The sequence below is a fragment of the Ostrea edulis genome, chromosome 7, assembly GCF_947568905.1.
Source record: "Ostrea edulis chromosome 7, xbOstEdul1.1, whole genome shotgun sequence".
Classification (NCBI taxonomy): Eukaryota; Metazoa; Mollusca; class Bivalvia; order Ostreida; family Ostreidae; genus Ostrea; species Ostrea edulis.
Genome location: NC_079170.1, coordinates 1,592,055 through 1,610,148, shown reverse-complemented (window position 1 = coordinate 1,610,148; position 18,094 = coordinate 1,592,055). Strand labels below are relative to the sequence as shown.

Sequence of the window (18,094 nt, the reverse complement as noted above, 5' to 3'; positions counted from 1 at the left end):
TGAAGTTTTAGAGTTATTATAGGCAAAAACAGTGTGCCAAAAAAAGTGGAGTCAAATAATGTGTGTTCTAGTCTCGCTACCCATTTTACCAACCAGATTTTATACAATCATTGCATTCTTTATCTGTAGGTAATATTATATGCTAAATTGTGTACCGAAGACTGAATGTATCATTAAGAATATATTCTGTAAGTTTCAAAACCAGCAAAGACATATCAACGAAGAAAACTAAAGAAAAACTAAAGAAATCGGTTTACGAAGGTGACCCGACCCGGCCCGGTTTTTACTACCCATTTTACCAACTATCATCTTCACCTTGCACGGATTCTCTCGGGATTTACACTTTTTGGAATCACTGTAGTACCTTTCTGTATCAGAAACCGTAGCAAAATCTGCAACAAAATTATACTTCATAATGAAAGGTGAAGATAACGAACAGTTATCAATCTCATAACTCCTATAAGCAATACAAAACAGAGATTTGGGCAAACACGGACCCCTGAATACACCATAGGTGGGATCAGGTGCCTAGGAGGAGTAAGAATTCCCTGTCGACCAGTCACACCAGCCGTGAGCTCAATATCTTGATCAGGTAAACGGAGTTATCCGTATTCAAAATTAGTGTGCAAAGAACGATCTAACAATCGGTATGAAAAAGGTCAGACAGCAATGACCCAATGATAGGAAAAGTGAAACTAATGATAGTGTCATAACAACATTATCACACCCGATATGGTTGATTTCATTTTTTAAACTCAACTTAACATCAAGTATCGAATCATTTTTGCAGCTACGATAAGGCTCTTTTGACATTTCACCGAATTCTGAGGAACAGCCGTGTTGGCTTCTTAAAAAGACTGTCCAGGATCGCGGTGCCACACAAACGAACAGACAATATATGCATAATGATTACCTTCAATGCATTTTATGTTAAATTCAATCTCAGTGATACAGTATGTCGGCAAAATAACCCCATCCTGTTGGCATATATATTTCTCACATGTATAAACTTTGGTATTTTATCCGTATGGAATGCTCAATTAGAAATAAGAATATTCTATCTTACAAGTTATTAGGCCCATCGCGAGGAAAATATAATACTTAAAAAGTTATTTAAACTGTTATCAAAAACTATATATATACATTATTCATATTGTCAACAGTATTGTTTACATCTGCATAGTGACGTGTGTGTTGACCACGGGATGAGAGATACATCAAATCGGTGTAATCTTTTCACTAACTAATTAGTAGCGTTTCTATCTAAATATATTTATGTTTCCAATATTTTACCTTCGATATTGTTACCAATTGAAATCATAGCCTAGATACTTTCTCATGAATGCAAGGTGAAAATAACGAATAGTGATCAATCTCATAACTCCTACAAGCAATACAAAATAGATAGTTGGGTAAACACGGACCCCTGGAATGAATGTAAACAATTTTCGCATGAATATTGCTTTTAAAAAAACAATACAACTATTTTGACGGCTGGAAATATTCTTCATAGAAAAAAAAGTAGAATGTAAATATAGAAAATGAATTTCATTTTTGAAAGTACATCAGTGACTGAAAGCAGTATACTTTGCACGAAGCGCTATGAGTTATACTGGCGTAAAGTGTCCTCGCATTTCATCCCCTCATGTATTTTGAAAAATGAAATTTAAATCTTAAATGAATTTGAAAAACATATAATTAGGTTGACCTTTAAGCTGTTGCGTTGACGTTTCTAAAGTCATTTTTGTTTGAAATAAATCATCATTTTCTTTCTTTTGCATATCTTTTGATTATTAATCTATAATGCTTGTTCATATAACATTAATTTCACATAGGTAAACCATATCATGTCATTTCAAACGATACACCTGTGACTGAAATATTTACACTTTTCCCAATACGTGGTCGACATTTTTTTTTATAATACCATACCACACCTACCTGCGCGGGGGTTTTCCCGTATTTGTGGGATATTCTTTGTATAACAGGATCTTCAAGACCTTCAGATTCCCCCTGTTCTTTCCTATGTTTTAACAAATCATTATTACATCATTCAGCTTATATTACAAATGTATTCAATCTCCATAACATGGTCACAATTTATAACTGCATCATATTTCAAAACTCCTAGTGCGTCATTGATTGCTTGCAAGTAACTATTCTAATGTTTGATACTGTTAATTTAGAAAAGTTTTATAATTTCAGATTTCGCAAACGTTCTTTGAGATATTTGAAAATCTGCATTTAATTGCACATCTTCTCACATATGTTATGGCTTAACATGTCTAAAACTACCTAAAGAATACTTCGTTTAGTTCTAAGCTAAGTTTTAAGTATGCAAGGTGAAGATAACGAACAGTGATCAAGTATCAATTCTAACTGAACGGAAAAGATGAGGACATTACATCAAATCATTCCTTCCTGGAGAGCCAAGTGGAGCGTACGCTGTAATAGTTATACCTAGCGTCTTACAGGCATCAAACATTTCCTTCTGCTGTAGATAAATGTTACATTCCACCTAAAAAAACCAAGCATATCGGTTAGATTATAATCAAAGAAAAAACAATTCCTGCATTGATATAAGTAGAAAATTTAAACTCTTGATACATACGACATATTCGCAAACAAATGGTCCACATGCTATATTCCCAGTATTAGTTAAAAGTATCACTATCCACAAGGGCTACAAAATATATAATAAATTTCCTACTATGCATATCTAAGCTAAATTATAATATTAAGCAAAAGTATAAACCAAGATGTTTTATTAAACAAGAAATGCCTCCCAACCAGCCCATACTCTACCTCATATAATATGTGTTCTGCGAATGATCAGTTTTGAATCGAGGTAGGTTACTGAAAGGTGAATATAACGAACAGTGATCAATCTTATAACTCCTAAAAGGAATATAAAATACAGAGTGGGCAAAAATAGACCCTTGGATATGCCAGAGGTGGCATCAGGTGCCTGGGAGGAGTAAGCATATCCTGTCGACCGGTCATACCCGCCGTGAGCCCTATATCTTCATCAAGTAAACGGAGTAAACCGCAGTCAAAATCAATGTGCCAAGACGAGTTGTTAGTTTGAAGTATGAAGCAGATATGGAGGACTCAATTCTTTCTCAAGATCAGTGGAGGTAAGTAATACAATATTCCATTATTATACATCTTACCTCTAGTGTCTCCAGGGGTCTGTGTTTGCCCAAATATATATTTTGTATTGCTTATAGGAGTTATGAGATTGATCGCTGTTCGTTATCTTCACCTTGCATATGCACTCGAAATGAAATACACCACAGAATTGTCCACTTCTGCTTCGTACTTTGATCTTTTATTGAACATAGATATTAACCGCAAACTAACAACTCCACTTTACGACAAATGGGATGATTTTAATTTCTCCATTGTCAATTTCCCATATTTATGTAAAAAGGTGAAGATAACGAACAGTGATTAATCTCATGATATTCCATTTTCACCTGCATATGGTGTTTATATATCTCAATTGATTCGATACGCAAGAGCTTGTTTGCGAATAACCAGTTTTTAAATCGAGGTAAGTTACTGACAAACAAGCTGATGGTGCAGGGGTTTCACCATTCTCGTTTCAAGTCAGCATATTGCAAATTCCATTATTATAACAATCTAGTTTGCCAATACAACCTATCATTGGGTCAAATGCTGACTGATATGTTTCATATAGATTTTTAAGCCGTTCTTGGCGCACTGATTTTGATTGCGGATAACCCCGTTTACCTGATCAAGATATAGGGCTCACGGCGGATGTGACCGGTCCTCAGGAGATGCTCATTCCTCCTATGCACCTAAATCCACCTCTGGTATAGCGAGGGGTCCGTATTTGTCCGACTCTCTTTTGTATTGCTTATAAGAGTTATGAGAATGATCACTGTTCGTTATCTTCACGTTTCATATAGCATTATTACGACTAATTCGGGCTTAATTCAGAGTTGAAACCCAACCATTGGATCCGAAAATATAAAATTTCGGTTGAAGCCTTCCAAATCTTTTAAAATGTATTCAGTCCTTATGCGATACGCTATACTAAGCACAAATAGCGACGAAAACGTTTACATATTGTACATCGTAAAACCATCTTGGCTTCGTCCTAGATTCACAACATCGATCTCTGAGAAGAATTGTATACCTAATGTAAAACTTATACGGTACCAATTTTGATGCACCAGATGCGCATTTCGACAAATAATGTCTCTTCAGTGATGCTCAACCGAAATGTTTGAAATGGAGAGAGGCCAGTTATAACAGTTTCATGAAATGATTTGAAATTAATTTGACTTCAATATCAAACTCTTTTAAAAATTTACTTTCTTAGATGAACGCATACAGTACGTGTTAAAACCAATTCTAGAAATTAATTTTATATAATTATGGTAGCCATTTATTGTATATGACCTCATTGACCCGTTTCGACTTCGACCCTATACCTTTGGGGTTGTAAAAGTTGCAATTCTGGCGCATCTCATACTGCTTTTCCTAGATTCCCATTGATTTTTTCAACAAGAATCAACAATAAACAATTCTTTCTATTGGAAAAGACATTTAGTCACCCTGACCATTTTCGCCACATTATGGTACCAAAAACCCTATTCCTGGAATCGTGAAATTGGCAATTAAGGTAAAGGGTTAACTGTTCCTTCTAAATATTTATTTAGTTTCGATTTAGTATCAAAACATTTTAAGAGGAAGTTATTTAAATGTTTCACATATCATTTATATGCCAACTTTGGTCCTGCCTTGGCCTTAGAACATTTAAACCGGGAATCATGAAATTTCAATTTCGCCAGCTGTCTTAAAGCTTCCTCCTCTAAATGACTATGCATTTAGTTTTTTCTTACAGATGTGCGGTTGTAGAGAACTTGGTCAAATTTGGCAGTCTTTGCCCCGACCTAGAGGCCCCCTTGTAACAGGAGTCATGAAATGTTCCATTTCCATTCCCCCTTGTTCAAAAAGTGTTTGATACCAATTTTGAAAAGAATTTGAATGGTAGTTAATAAGACGTTTAAAATGTTCAATTGTTAAAGTACGACAGATGACAATGAATGCAGACAAACATCAGAAAATCACCTGAGTAAACCAGGTGACTTAAAAAAATTACTGCTATATGAATTTCACTCACTTGGTTGACGACGGGTTTGTATTTGGCTATTTCACAGATCCTTTCTAATTGTGAGATACTGAAGTTGGAAACTCCAATAGATTTGGTCAGACCCAAGTCCACAAGTTCTTCTACTGCCTATATGTATTGTACAATAGCTTTCTGAACATTCCACTCGTGTAAGCGTTGATTTACATGCAATAATACCATAACATATAGCAAATGTTCTGTTCCAATAAACAATACCTTCCACGTTCCTATTAGGTCGGTCTTATCTGCCACTTTTAGTGCTCCACTCGCTTCAGTTGGAAAAACATTTTCATCATTTCCATCGTACTGAAATTAATTTTCATTCAATTTTATGAAAAACTGAATATTCATATATATATTCGTTTTAGTAGAAACTGGAGCTTTGGGTTTCATTAAATGTAAAATTACAAATATATATTGTCGTGTAATACATGGATGGGAAGAGGAAGGCATACAGGAAAGAAATTAATGAATTTTTTTTTCATTGTACATGATGTATTGTACTGCACTTTTTTGGATGACATAATAATCAGGCTATAGGGCTCACGGCGGGTGTGACCGGTCGACAGGGAGATGCTTACTCCTTCTAGGCACCTGTTCCCACATCCAGTGTGTCCAGGGGTCCGTGTTTGCCCCACTATCTATTTTGTATTGCTTGTGGGAATTATGAGATTGGTTGCTCTTCGTTATCTTCACCATTCATAATCGAATGTAGCCAATGGTTCCTAATACATGTACCTTCACTACTGATTACATATGTGTATAAAGGGATTGTGTGTAGTTGGCGTCAAGTATGAAAAGTGTTGTTGTGTCAGGGGTTTTCAGATAAAAACAGACTACCAATATCACAGTTCTTTTTCACCCCGCCCTTTCCCATTAGATACATGGATATACTTGATATTTACAGATGACACTTCAGAAACACCTTTAATGGAAGTTGTTGACATTTTATGATAAAGCATTGAGGATGAATATTATTAATAAACAAAAATACATTAGGGTAATAATTCGGATAAAAGTTGAAGTTTTAACAAAAACACTAATGAAGACATTACAAGTAAATCTGAAAAATCCCCACACATTGATAACATAACTACACGTGCAGAATAAAATCGTTGTTTTGTAGCAAACATAAGTTTTATTTGCTAAATTCTAGGGAACTTGTTAGACAAAAATTGAGTTAAACATACCTGTATATTCCGATAGGCATATACCAGATTACAATGTCGCAAACTATATCCAATCTACTTCATTCTAGTTGACATTTTAAAAAATAAAGAAATGATTGATCATCAGCATATATTCGTCTCAACTGATTCGATACGCGAGAGAATGTTTTGCGTATGATCAATTTCATTCGACACAGGCTACCGTAAAGTTGCTGTGACAGGGATTTCAATGGTCTAATGTAGTCAGCATTTCTCAAATGATGTTGTCGTTATAATGATCTAATGCTTGTAAGCTATCATTGGGTTGAATACTGCCTGGTGTGTTTTATAGCAACTGTTAGGGTGTTCTTTACACGCTGGTTTTGACCACCGGCTATTGAATCCGTCGGACCTCCAGATTCTAACTACTTAAATTTCCTCACACTGATTTGACTGCGGATAACTCCGTTTACCTGATCAGGATATGGGGCTCACGGCGGGTGTGACCGGTCAACAGGGGATGCTTACTCCTCCTAGGCACCTGATCCCACCTCTGGTGTGTCCAGGGGTTCGTGTTTGCCCAACTATCTATTTTGTATTGCTTATAGGAGTTATGAGATTGATCACTGTTCGTTATCTTCACCTTACATTAAAGACATTAACTCAGAATCTTTATCCCCTGGCAGGCATTTTCACATTTCAGTTCCAGAGGTTGGACTACGGCACCAATTGAAACAGGGGTAACACGAAATGGACCAGACATGGATTCGAGCCCGGTTTCCTAAATCCCAAAACCCTACTCAGGTTTTTTACCAACTGAACTATCAGGCCCTCAGTGATTGAACCAGTCTAACCGTTACATAAGGATGTGATTGGAAATACATCCAGTCTTACGATATGATATCTGACATCTCTGAATTTCTGTTTTTCTTGGATTTGAGTAGAAGATGCCATTATGTTTTCGGGAGGGGGGTCCTTATCATTTCCCTTTAAAAACGTTGTCATCCTCCATCTGAATGATTTTGAATCCCCTTTACCCAAGGATGGCCGAAATTATCTCAGTGATTCTGAAGTAGTAACGAATGTGTAATGTATACAGACGGACAAAGGGGCATACGGACAACGGATAACAGGTAATTAAAAAAGCTCATTTGGGACTTTTTTTCGGGTGAGCTAAAAGCAATGATTCTCCTTTCTGCTGCAAATTATCAATCAACACCAACACCATATTGTTAGTTCATGAAATATTTCAGCTGCGAATTACATGTAAATACTATATAGCGTGAATGCGACTCACGGCTAGTGGTATGGGAAGATGGACTAGGTACAGATCTACATATTGTAACTGTAGGTTCTTCAGACTCATCTCAATAGATCTCTTTACCAACTTTGGATCCATGTGAATCATTGGGAGCTGCATAATGAATATTGATATTCACGTCGATTTAATGCTTATATAGTGCACAGGGTAGCTGTGAATGCCCTTGTAATGAATTCACTTTTACAACGAAGGGATTTTTACTCCCTGTAGTTTTAAAACGTATGATGAACTTATTGGAAATAACGAATTATGTTTATAATGAATCAAAAATGTCCGTCCTCTGCACTTCAATATCAACGTGTTTTACGGAATGCATGTTTTGACATATCATTATTGTTTGCATTCATTTAGCAGCATGCCTTGGACTTTTCGTCTTGATATAGCACTTGCACCATGACATATCCTGTCATGTTCATCTATATCATTATATTCACCGCTTAGAATATCACTTAGAAAGATGTATATATAAATTATGATATCCATCACTGACGTAGCATTAGAAAGATATTCTTTTTAATCATGACGTAAATATAAAGAATTTGGTGTACATTAAGTTTTTATTTAACGTTGCAACTATTAACAATAAACAAATAACATGAGCTAAAAAAAAAAAAAACTCTTTAACCGACTATATAACTCCGTTTACCTGATCAGGATATGGGGCTCACGGCGGGTGTGACCGGCCAACAGGGGATACTTACTCCTCCTAGGCACCTGATCCCACCTCTGGTGTGTCCAGGGGTCCGTGTTTGCCCAACTATCTATTTTGTATTGCTTATAGGAGTTATGATATTGATCACTGTTCGTTATCTTCACCTTGCATACTAAAGTCTACATTTCCTTCTTGCTCCATTGTGTCATATATTTAGAATCGTGGTTACCTTAGTAACGATAAACAAATCTTCTCGCTTTACTTTTCCACCTTTTATGTATTCTTGTAGAACTTCCCCGATGGCATCTTCATTCAAGTAGTTGTATGCCGTATCTATTTGTTGGTATCCAGCATCTAAAGCTGCACGGACGGCCGACCGTGCCTCATGTTTTGAAACCTATACGATATACCTGAGTTTTCATATTGTCATAGGGGTTGGACGACTTGCAGATCCTATAACTATTAAGTTTGGATATACATGTAAAACTACTAAACCTTGGTTTACACCCTTTGCTCAAATTTGATCTGATTTTACAAACATCCAAATATTGAAGAATACAAACAAAAAATGAATCCCGAAATTGAAAAAAATGAAGTTCCATGTATATGGTTTTGTTTACATATTAATGGAATGCTGCAAATGAAGGTGGAAGGTGAATACATCTGTGATCTCTGGGGTATTTTGCTTTTGAATCTTTGTTTAACACATGAGTGTCACTCATGCACATGATACAAGTTAAGAATATGATCATATAAGCATCGCAAAGCATGCTCAAATGACGTTGGAATGAAAACACCAAGCAATGTTTGTATATTTACCTAATAATCGGTTTCTTGCAAAGGATAGTTGCACAATAAAAACAATATTATTTAAAAGGAACTCCCAACCTGAGATGTACCCAGTCCAAATATTGGCATGTTCTTCCCATTTTGAAGCTTAACTGTATTCTTTGTATCGACCATCTTGTAGAATTTGTGTATTCTGTGTTCTGTTTCCGCTTCCGGTACGTTTTATACCTGTGTATGGACCTTTCCTTTCAATATCCTAATCAATACAGAATAATGCAAGGTGAATATAACGAACAGTGATCAATCTCATAACTCCTACAAGCAATACAAAATAGATAGTTGGGCAAACACGGACCCCTGGACACACCAGAGTTGGGATCAGGTGCCGAGGAGGAGTAATGAAGATCATAACATGAGAATAAATCAGGTATTCCAAATGTAAATTAATTTGCATGTTATTTTTGATGCGTTATCATTCGCATGGAAATAATTCCAACCTTATTTATTACAATTGTTTTGATTAGACAAAAATAAAGCTGATTGAAAAATTATACATCAATGAATCCGAAAACGCGGGTTATTCATACGCGCCTGAAAACAAATAACATATGCAAGTTTAAGGTTACCTTGGGCTTACCGTTGCCCTAACATCAGCGGGGATGCCTCAAACTTCTAACTGTAGCTTGCGATCCCTTTTTCACCATCCATATTTTCAAAGAAAAAATGCTTTATCTATGACACTTCTTGGTAAATATTAAACACTGATGTATCTCCAGTAAGTGTACTTTTTTCCCCTGAGATATTGAAATATAATGGTAAAACACTAAGTTTTAAAAATGACAACTTTTAGCCTGAAAACTACAGAATTACTACCGGAGGTCAATACAGGTAAATGAGGTAAAAGAAAACGTATAGTTTTTACAGATGGGTGTTTTTTTTTGTATTCAATTTTATGAAATTCATCACCAGCACAAGTTTGTCGAGTCTTGCGTTTCGATATAATTTTCTTTATTACAAAGACGACTTATAATAGAATCTTAAGAAAAATCTGGAAAACTTTGTGCTCGATATAATCAAAGGCGGTTGGTTATTTGATGAATATCAATAGGTATTTAACAAAAAGAAACGCGATTTCAAAAGACGGTTTAGCTCTTAATGTTAGAGAACTTTTCGGTGAAATAAGATGTCACACCTCTAATTTAAGGTATTAACGACCATCTTGGGGCATTTTGAATTGAATAATTCAAACTTTTTACTAAATCATCGTGAGCCGTGTGTCATAGGTAAATTGGGGAGGTCCTTTATAAAATCGTCAAAGCAGTGAACGAATAGGAATTATGAGAATCAAACATTCTCCTTGAAAAAATAATCGATGTGTAAAATCCGGATATTTTCCCACAAACTTAACATAAAGCACTTGTATTCAATTTATGAGTAAAATGTCCAAAGTTTACACATACATAAATTCGTCAAAAAGAATGTTTATCCTATAATATTCCTCAAATGCAGATTGGCCATCGTTATTGGTTTGTTATCATTCACAAGGACAATATTCCATAAATGCAGATTTCCTAGTTACTACCGGAACTATGTTTTATCCTTTCATTTTACATATTGTTAGAAATGTGCAGTTAACTAAGGACATTTTTCATAAAGTCAATGTATAATTATGTGGAACAAGAATTACATAAGCGAATTCAGAACGGAAATTGGCAAATTTTGATTTATTCATCTTAATTCACTATCTGCATGCTTGACCCATTTTCTTCTTTTATAACGCCATTGGATATTTGTTTAACCTTTTCTTTGTGAACCTTTATAGTTTGAGCTTTGTTAAATTGAGATATACAAAAAACCTTACATTGTGCAATTCATGTTTGTAAAATTTGTTGCTCAACCGAAATGTTTGAAATCCGAAATAACAATAAACTTGCTAGTGCTATATTAGTGGAAAACAAAGTGCCAAAAGTGGAGTCAAATTTGTATAAGGATAAGAGCTTGAAGCGTTCAATCAAAAATGATATCGGACATTATAAGAAAAAGTTCCTTTCATTCACGTCTTCTACGCAAATAATGTCCTACCTTTCACTTAACTGTGTAAATTCCTGACTGAGGTTTGATCACTGAGTCCCATTGTTGATGCCTTTTATAACTTTATCATGTGGCACTTGTCATAAATTTATTTCTAATTTTGACAGATAGCTACCACATGTTCAAAAGATCATGCCTCAAGACTCATTTACTATTTCCGTTAGATGTGGAAACGTTGTTGCAAAATAGGGTTATTTTAAATGGAACACAAAATGGGGGGTTCCGGTCAGGAAGGTATTTTAACTAGTTCTCTGATAATAATAATTTATTACTCAAGTTGATCTCCGGCTCCACACAACCAGTAAATTACTAGCTGATTGCATGCATCGTTAATTCATTTAGGAAAATTGCAATTTTGCTCTATTTTATCACATCACAGACCGTGAACATTAAGTGTTTTGCTCAAATCCGACTAAGTTAAAAAGACAGTGCGCCGCAGATCTGATGAGTGTAAAAACCCAGTGCCACTCAGATTACTAAGGGTATTCACTCAATACGTACTGATGTGAAAGAAAAGCTTGACACAAATTCTGATAATGCGACTCCATAATGAAACAGAAACCTCTACTAGTACGAATATCCCTCCGAGGTCCCCACCCTATATCGGGTTTAATGACACATGTAGTGTCCAGTCAAAGGCAATGTTTGATTCACTGTCACGCTCTGAATATCGCGTTTAGATAATTACCAGGATACAAGAACAAATCCTGTGTATTCACGATAGATGACCAATAGCATGATACAGTCCCCGTTACTGGTATGGATAAGGAATCATCTTATTTTTGTAATTACTCCAGATATGGTCGTGTTTTCATAGGAAGTGACTATTAACGCCAGCTGTTTAGAAATAAACACTGATTGAGCAATTTTTACAAATCAAGAGAATTGTTAAAATTCCTAGAAAAAATTATCATTTTTTACCACTAAACAACATTTTATTACAAACCATACGATATCAGTTTACATTTCCAAAGACAAATATGTGGGAACGTTGCGAAGATGATATTCACGAGAAGGGATCTATATCGACTATATCTGGTCCCTCACCTCTAATAGCAGTATTCGATGCACTTTTTGGCACACTTTTTTTGCCTATGATAGCTCTAAACGTCAATGTTATTTCGGATTTCAAACATTTCGGTTGCGCATCACTGAAGAGACATAATTTGTCAGAATACAATATGAAAAGGAAATACTCTAGTTTTTGCCCTATTGACCTTTTCCTGGAAATATCTTATCCAACATGAAGCAATAATTAAGTTAAATAAACTGTATTTAATCGTTGTAAAATATATTCGTAATAAACTCAGAATGTCACATAGAAGAAATTCTGAAGGTTAAAATATCTCAATAGCAATAAAGAACTAGAGCCACAAAGTACTAAAATTTCACCAAAATAAATGAGACTTTCACAGTTGATGCTCTAGGATTTATAGGTTATAGAACAATTTATTTTATAACTATATCTTTTCTAGTTTTCGTTTTACAGTCGTTTAAACTTTGTGTTGTTTTTCAACAGAAAAGCTATATAACGTCATGATGTTGACGTTATGAGAATAACAGTGTAATACACAAAAAATGGACGCATAGGTTAATATATATTTTTTGGGCTTATTCTGATTGTAAATCACAACTGTTAAAATACTAGGAACTTGTATATTTTCTATCACGATGTTTAAATTTGTGATATATTGCCCCCCCCCCCCCTTCCCACTACATAACACTACAATTTTTCCCCCGCTGTACTGGACATAATTGAAAAATCGTGATCAAAAATTAAAATTCCTTGCAGTGAAAGGACCACAGCAAATAGTATTGTTTTACTGTCTATCTCAAAGACGAGTTTATATTTTCAAGTTGCATATATCTATTTGTATCAACTTCCATTAAAATTGATATAATTGAGGATAAAAAAAAGAGAGACAACTGTATAATTTTGGTTAAACTTGAGTAATTATAGTAACTAGTTACAAAAATGGATTTTTAAAACTTTTTTTTTTTTAAATAAAACACGGTGGACCTTTGAAATTGTCGGCACCTCTGAAGTCTTAATTTTCTGAGCGAGGTAGACATTTAAGTCCACGGAGATCTGATATATGTGCCTCCTTTGTGCCACCGCGCACCTTCGTGTGATAAAAAAAAAATACTAAGCGAAATATTAGTGGGTGAAAATTAAAACGTATAAAACGGCGACTTGTATATATTCATATTATTTAATGATATATATTATTGTAAATTTAAAATAATAATTTAATTTTTAAAAATGTACCTTCACTGTCTATCTTTAAAGAATTATCATACTGATTTGATAACTTACTTATTATAATAAATTGTTTACATGTTGGAGTTTGCTATTCGAATAGTTACCCTTAACTTATGACGTCCGTTCTGTATTAACTTTCCACGTTTATATGTTTGAAGCAGATATAGAGTGGACAGTGTCGCTAAATGGATTTTAATTATCTCTAAGTAGAAACTTCAACATGTTTGTAAATCGGGATTATTTCTTGTATATAGATATATCAAGATATTGATACATATCCGTATGCACACTTCCCCGTAATCCGAGATTCCTCTGACTCTTACCCCCGCTTTTATATTTGACATGTGCGGGGGAGAGTCAGAGCGGACTCCATATTGAAAAGTGGGAATTCAGCGACACTAGCTGGTGTCGCTGCTTTACTTACCTCTTACAACTTTATTTCGCGGATCTATCTTCCAAGATGCGAGGATTCAGTTATCGGAAGATTATTCTACAAATACATCATGATTAATACGATGCTATCGCCGTTTAAACGATGAAATTTTGTGTTTATATGTGCTGACGTCATGCGCAAAGAAATCAAATGGCGAGGCGGCGACCGAATTCAAGTGATGCTCCATTTGTCGGTGTTAGGGCCGTTTAAACGGCGATAGCATCGTATTAATCATGATCTATTTACAGATTTATCTTCCGATAACTGAATTCTCGCGTCTTGGAAGATAGATCCGCGAAATAAAGTTGTAAGAGGTAGGTAAAGCAGCGACACCAGCTGGTGTCGCTGAATTCCCACTTTTCAATATGGAGTCCGCTCTGACTCTCCCCCGCACATGTCAAATATAAAAGCGGGGTAAGAGTCAGAGGAATCTCGGATTAACTTCCCCGCAGACGTTCACACCTTTATGAAACGCCCAAATTCTCGACACCCCATACACAAACACCTGTACGTGTTAGTCGGTACATTGTTTCACAGCACGAGCAGCACGAGTTCACCAAATAAGAGACTTTCAGGATCATTTGACTTTGAAAATGAACAAACGAATATCACATGGTATAAATTGGCATTGATTTCAATTTGTTAAATAGCATGAATTATACCAGCTCAAAGAAATGTGGACCATAAAATGACAAGTAAAAGCATTGGTTTATTTGTGCAATTATTTTAAAAGATTGACATTTATATTAGTGCACCACATGTCTTTTAATGTATAATTTTTATTGTAATTAAGAATATTAGATGATTTAGATCCGCTGTCTACATGTTTACAGGTAGTGTAGAAATATCAAAATGTGTACAGTTGACAACACGATTAAAATAAGACTGCGGACGATTTTTTGTTTATTCAGTGACTCACGAACTTACCCGTCTTCTGAATGAAAGTTATAAAACATACTATTTTTTTTTTTTTTTTTGGTCAGTTGTAACACCCGAAAACGGGGGTAAAAATCATCTTCGCTTGCCATGGGTTTTGGGTCCATTCTGCTCTTCGTGGACTGAATACATTTTGCTATCGATGATGGAATTTTTTTTTAAAATGCCTAGATTGTCCGCTTGCATAAACATGTATTACGGTGGTAAAAAAAAGTCTAGTAAATCCAATGAAGTTGTAGTAATATAGATTATATATTTATTTCATTTTTGACTGAGAGGGCGTTAGATAGCTAGGCACTTAACATCGGTTTAAAAAAGGGAGGGGGGCAGTCCTAACTCGCGCCAGCCGAATAATTTAACATGGAAAAAGGGAAATTAAATATATCAGAATGAAGTGGAATGGTTAATCAATAAGAATAATATTGTACATTTAAGATTTGATTAAACTTCCCGTACCTGTATACAATTACTGGTGCTCTCTCTCTCTCTCTCTCTCTCTCTCTCTCTCTCTGTTATAGATTCAGTAATGTTGTATAGCGTGTATGAATAGAAGCAACTAAAATGCAAATCGTCAAATAATGTCTATATATTTTTGTGTGTGAACTAATTGCATTTGAAACCGATATTTTAAAACATCCTTACAGTAGACTTGGGTGGGTCCATGTGGCGATCTATCCACTGTACACTTAAAGAAATTGAATTTGGGAGGGGGATTGGGACAGTTTGAGTGGATGAAGACCACCACCCACCACCGCCACCACACACGTGCACAATTTAAGGTTTTGAAGATTGGGCAATTTAAGCACAATTTCCTGTTGCTATTGTAGGCTGGATTATTAAATCAAGATATATTTATTGACACAACACATGTCCAGTTTATTAATTGGCAAAACATATATAATATAGCATTCAGTCCGTCTGTCATAATTTAATTTTACTTGTATCACGCAATTTGATTTGTTGAGCACGCTGAAAAAAATATTTGTTTATATTGTATAAATGTAACTTGGCATAGGGACACACCTCCTTGACAAACAAGACGACACTATTTTTCCTTTTCTAATTTTACATTGGACAATGGAACACTGATACGTTGATAGGCCTTCGAACTAGGCCATGAAATTGAAAATCAACGGAATTAAACATGCACAATAAATACTGTACTGTCTTACCCCCCCCCCCCCCTAAACAAAAAACAAAACTCAGTCTTTGTTTACAAGTAAAGTTACATAAAAATAGAAAATAAAAAACTCTTGACATGTACAACGATATCATATGTGAAATAAAAAAAAAAAACGGTATATCGAGTATTTTCATATGGGGGTTACTTGATCCGCCTATCGAAGCATAAAATGCGTCATGAATGTCTTACAACAGATGACGTCATGTCTCATCGATAACATGTGGATCGCTATCTATGAATTGCTTACATAATTTAGTGTTTCGGATTTAACTGGCGGCAATGCTGCATGCTATGGTAAGTCATACTGCAGTTTAAATCTGTTATTTTGAATTCCTTTTTGCCTGACCAGGCCATGCTAATATTTAGCCCGAAACTTGGATGTACTGTAAATCAAAGAAGGACTTGCTCCCAATATAGAATCTAGATCTACATAAAGTTAGGTTGAATAAAACAGTTATTTCGAATGTTGACAGTCTAAAGTTGCGTAGTAACAATTTTGTAAAATAAATAAAGCAAAAATTATTCGATATGATATCAGTACCATACAAGAATACTTGCGTGAAGCCTGAATATTTTCCGATATCCCAAAGTGAAAGAAGACGCGTGCCATGTTCATTTCAGTCACTAGGCCTAACAGTTTCAATAACTGTCGTTTCGTTAAATGATAATGTTTATGATAATAATGTAAAACTACCAAAATTGTACACAGTTTTTAAGCAACGATGCAATGAAGATGTATTGTGAACGACCTTAAAAGATAAAAACAACTAGGTATTGAAAATGAACATCTATAGTAAAAGGGCAAAACAAGCTGCAACCGAAAATTATTATTAGGTGAGGAAATTCCCCTTGCTTTAAAAATAAACACCGAACTAAAATGACCTATGTACATATACATGACACGAAATAAAAAACGTAGTTTCCTTATCCATAAGATACATAAACCAGCCATATTTTCTGTAAAATTCAAGTCTACCACCACCAGCGCATTATAACCGTAATATTTTTCAGCAATCTGGAATATCGTTTTTTGAAAAATAAAAATAGTGCTCCTAGCTCGCCCTAAAATATTTTTGCATTTATGGTCAATTGAAAAGGTGTATATTATAAAAATACTTTAAATATTTTGGGCGAGATGAAACCAGTATGGCAAAACCTTTACAAAATAACCACTTTTTGGTGAAAAATGACAAAAATACGGTACCATATCCGGTTCTAGTATGTATACAGCTTTAGTTGTGCTCCTATTTTTAAAATCTAACATGTTTTTTTTAAACCCCGGATTCTGATTCATATTTATAACACCAATACTCGTATTCAACATTTACTTTCATTTTTATATATTTTAAGGGCCATATTTTGGGGTTTGTGAATCAGGTTCTTTCATTTCGAAATCCAATTGCTTATATTGTTTCAATTTCAGACACTCGGGATGACATTGCTGGTCAGCAATTCGGACTCCGTTGCTCATACGTCTATTTCAAACTGTTTCATATTTTGTGACTGGCAAACATACAGTGATACCCTGCTTTATTGCCCCCAATTATAATGCCACCCTCGCAGATCACCAAAAAAGTTCAAAGTCCCGTTTTCTTCGCTATGTAAAACCCCGTTATATTGTCATCCCCCGCATACCGCTATCCACCAACCTATTTACAGGTACGCTTTGGTCAATTACCGTTATAATCAACCCCGCTAATCATCGCCAATCAATGGCAGGACAATTTCAGTGAGCAGGCTCAACCAATTATCCATCGTTAATCATCCAGGTATCAACGTTTGGACCAGATAATAATTTACGTAAACGATAATTATCTGAGTTCAAATATGCAGTATTCTTTCTTAAATCTGAGTATGGCAGATGATGGCACATTGATGTAGTAGATAAAATTTGTTTGATTTTTTATGACAGCTGTACACACACACCCTTCCCCGATATAATGTCACTTCCGTTATAATGCAAAAATTGCCGAGGTACAAATGTTGGCGGTATAACGGGGAGTCACTGTATATTTCTGTTCCATTTTTGATTTGAAATAGTTATATGATGCTCAAGAACACGGTCGGAATTCGTATTCATGAAATGAAAATCTGTATCCTTAGATTCCTGTCGA

The 18,094-nt window shown here is 35.1% G+C and overlaps 1 protein-coding gene across 1 annotated transcript; it reads right to left on the bottom strand.

Annotated features, from left to right (window-relative positions):
• Positions 1–311: 311 nt before the first annotated feature.
• LOC130047567 (aldose reductase-related protein 2-like) lies at positions 312–9,248 on the bottom strand. Its single transcript, XM_056142884.1, has 8 exons — positions 9,174–9,248; positions 8,515–8,682; positions 7,610–7,726; positions 5,381–5,470; positions 5,156–5,272; positions 2,406–2,518; positions 1,942–2,023; positions 312–392 (listed from the first exon to the last, which is right to left on the bottom strand). Exons 1-8 carry the CDS (start codon positions 9,246–9,248, stop codon positions 312–314), a joined length of 843 nt encoding a protein of 280 aa, XP_055998859.1.
• Positions 9,249–18,094: the final 8,846 nt, after the last annotated feature.

What these genes read in the sequence shown, in the direction of transcription:
- LOC130047567 (XM_056142884.1), bottom strand. Translation starts at nt 9,248, where the DNA reads ATGGTCGATACAAAGAATACAGTTAAGCTTCAAAATGGGAAGAACATG. An exon ending in ATTTGTTTATCGTTACTAAG is followed by an intron (nt 7,727 to 8,514) that starts GTAACCACGATT and finishes TTCATTATGCAG; the next exon opens with CTCCCAATGATTCACATGGA. An exon ending in ATCTTCCCATACCACTAGCC is followed by an intron (nt 5,471 to 7,609) that starts GTGAGTCGCATT and finishes AATTAATTTCAG; the next exon opens with TACGATGGAAATGATGAAAA.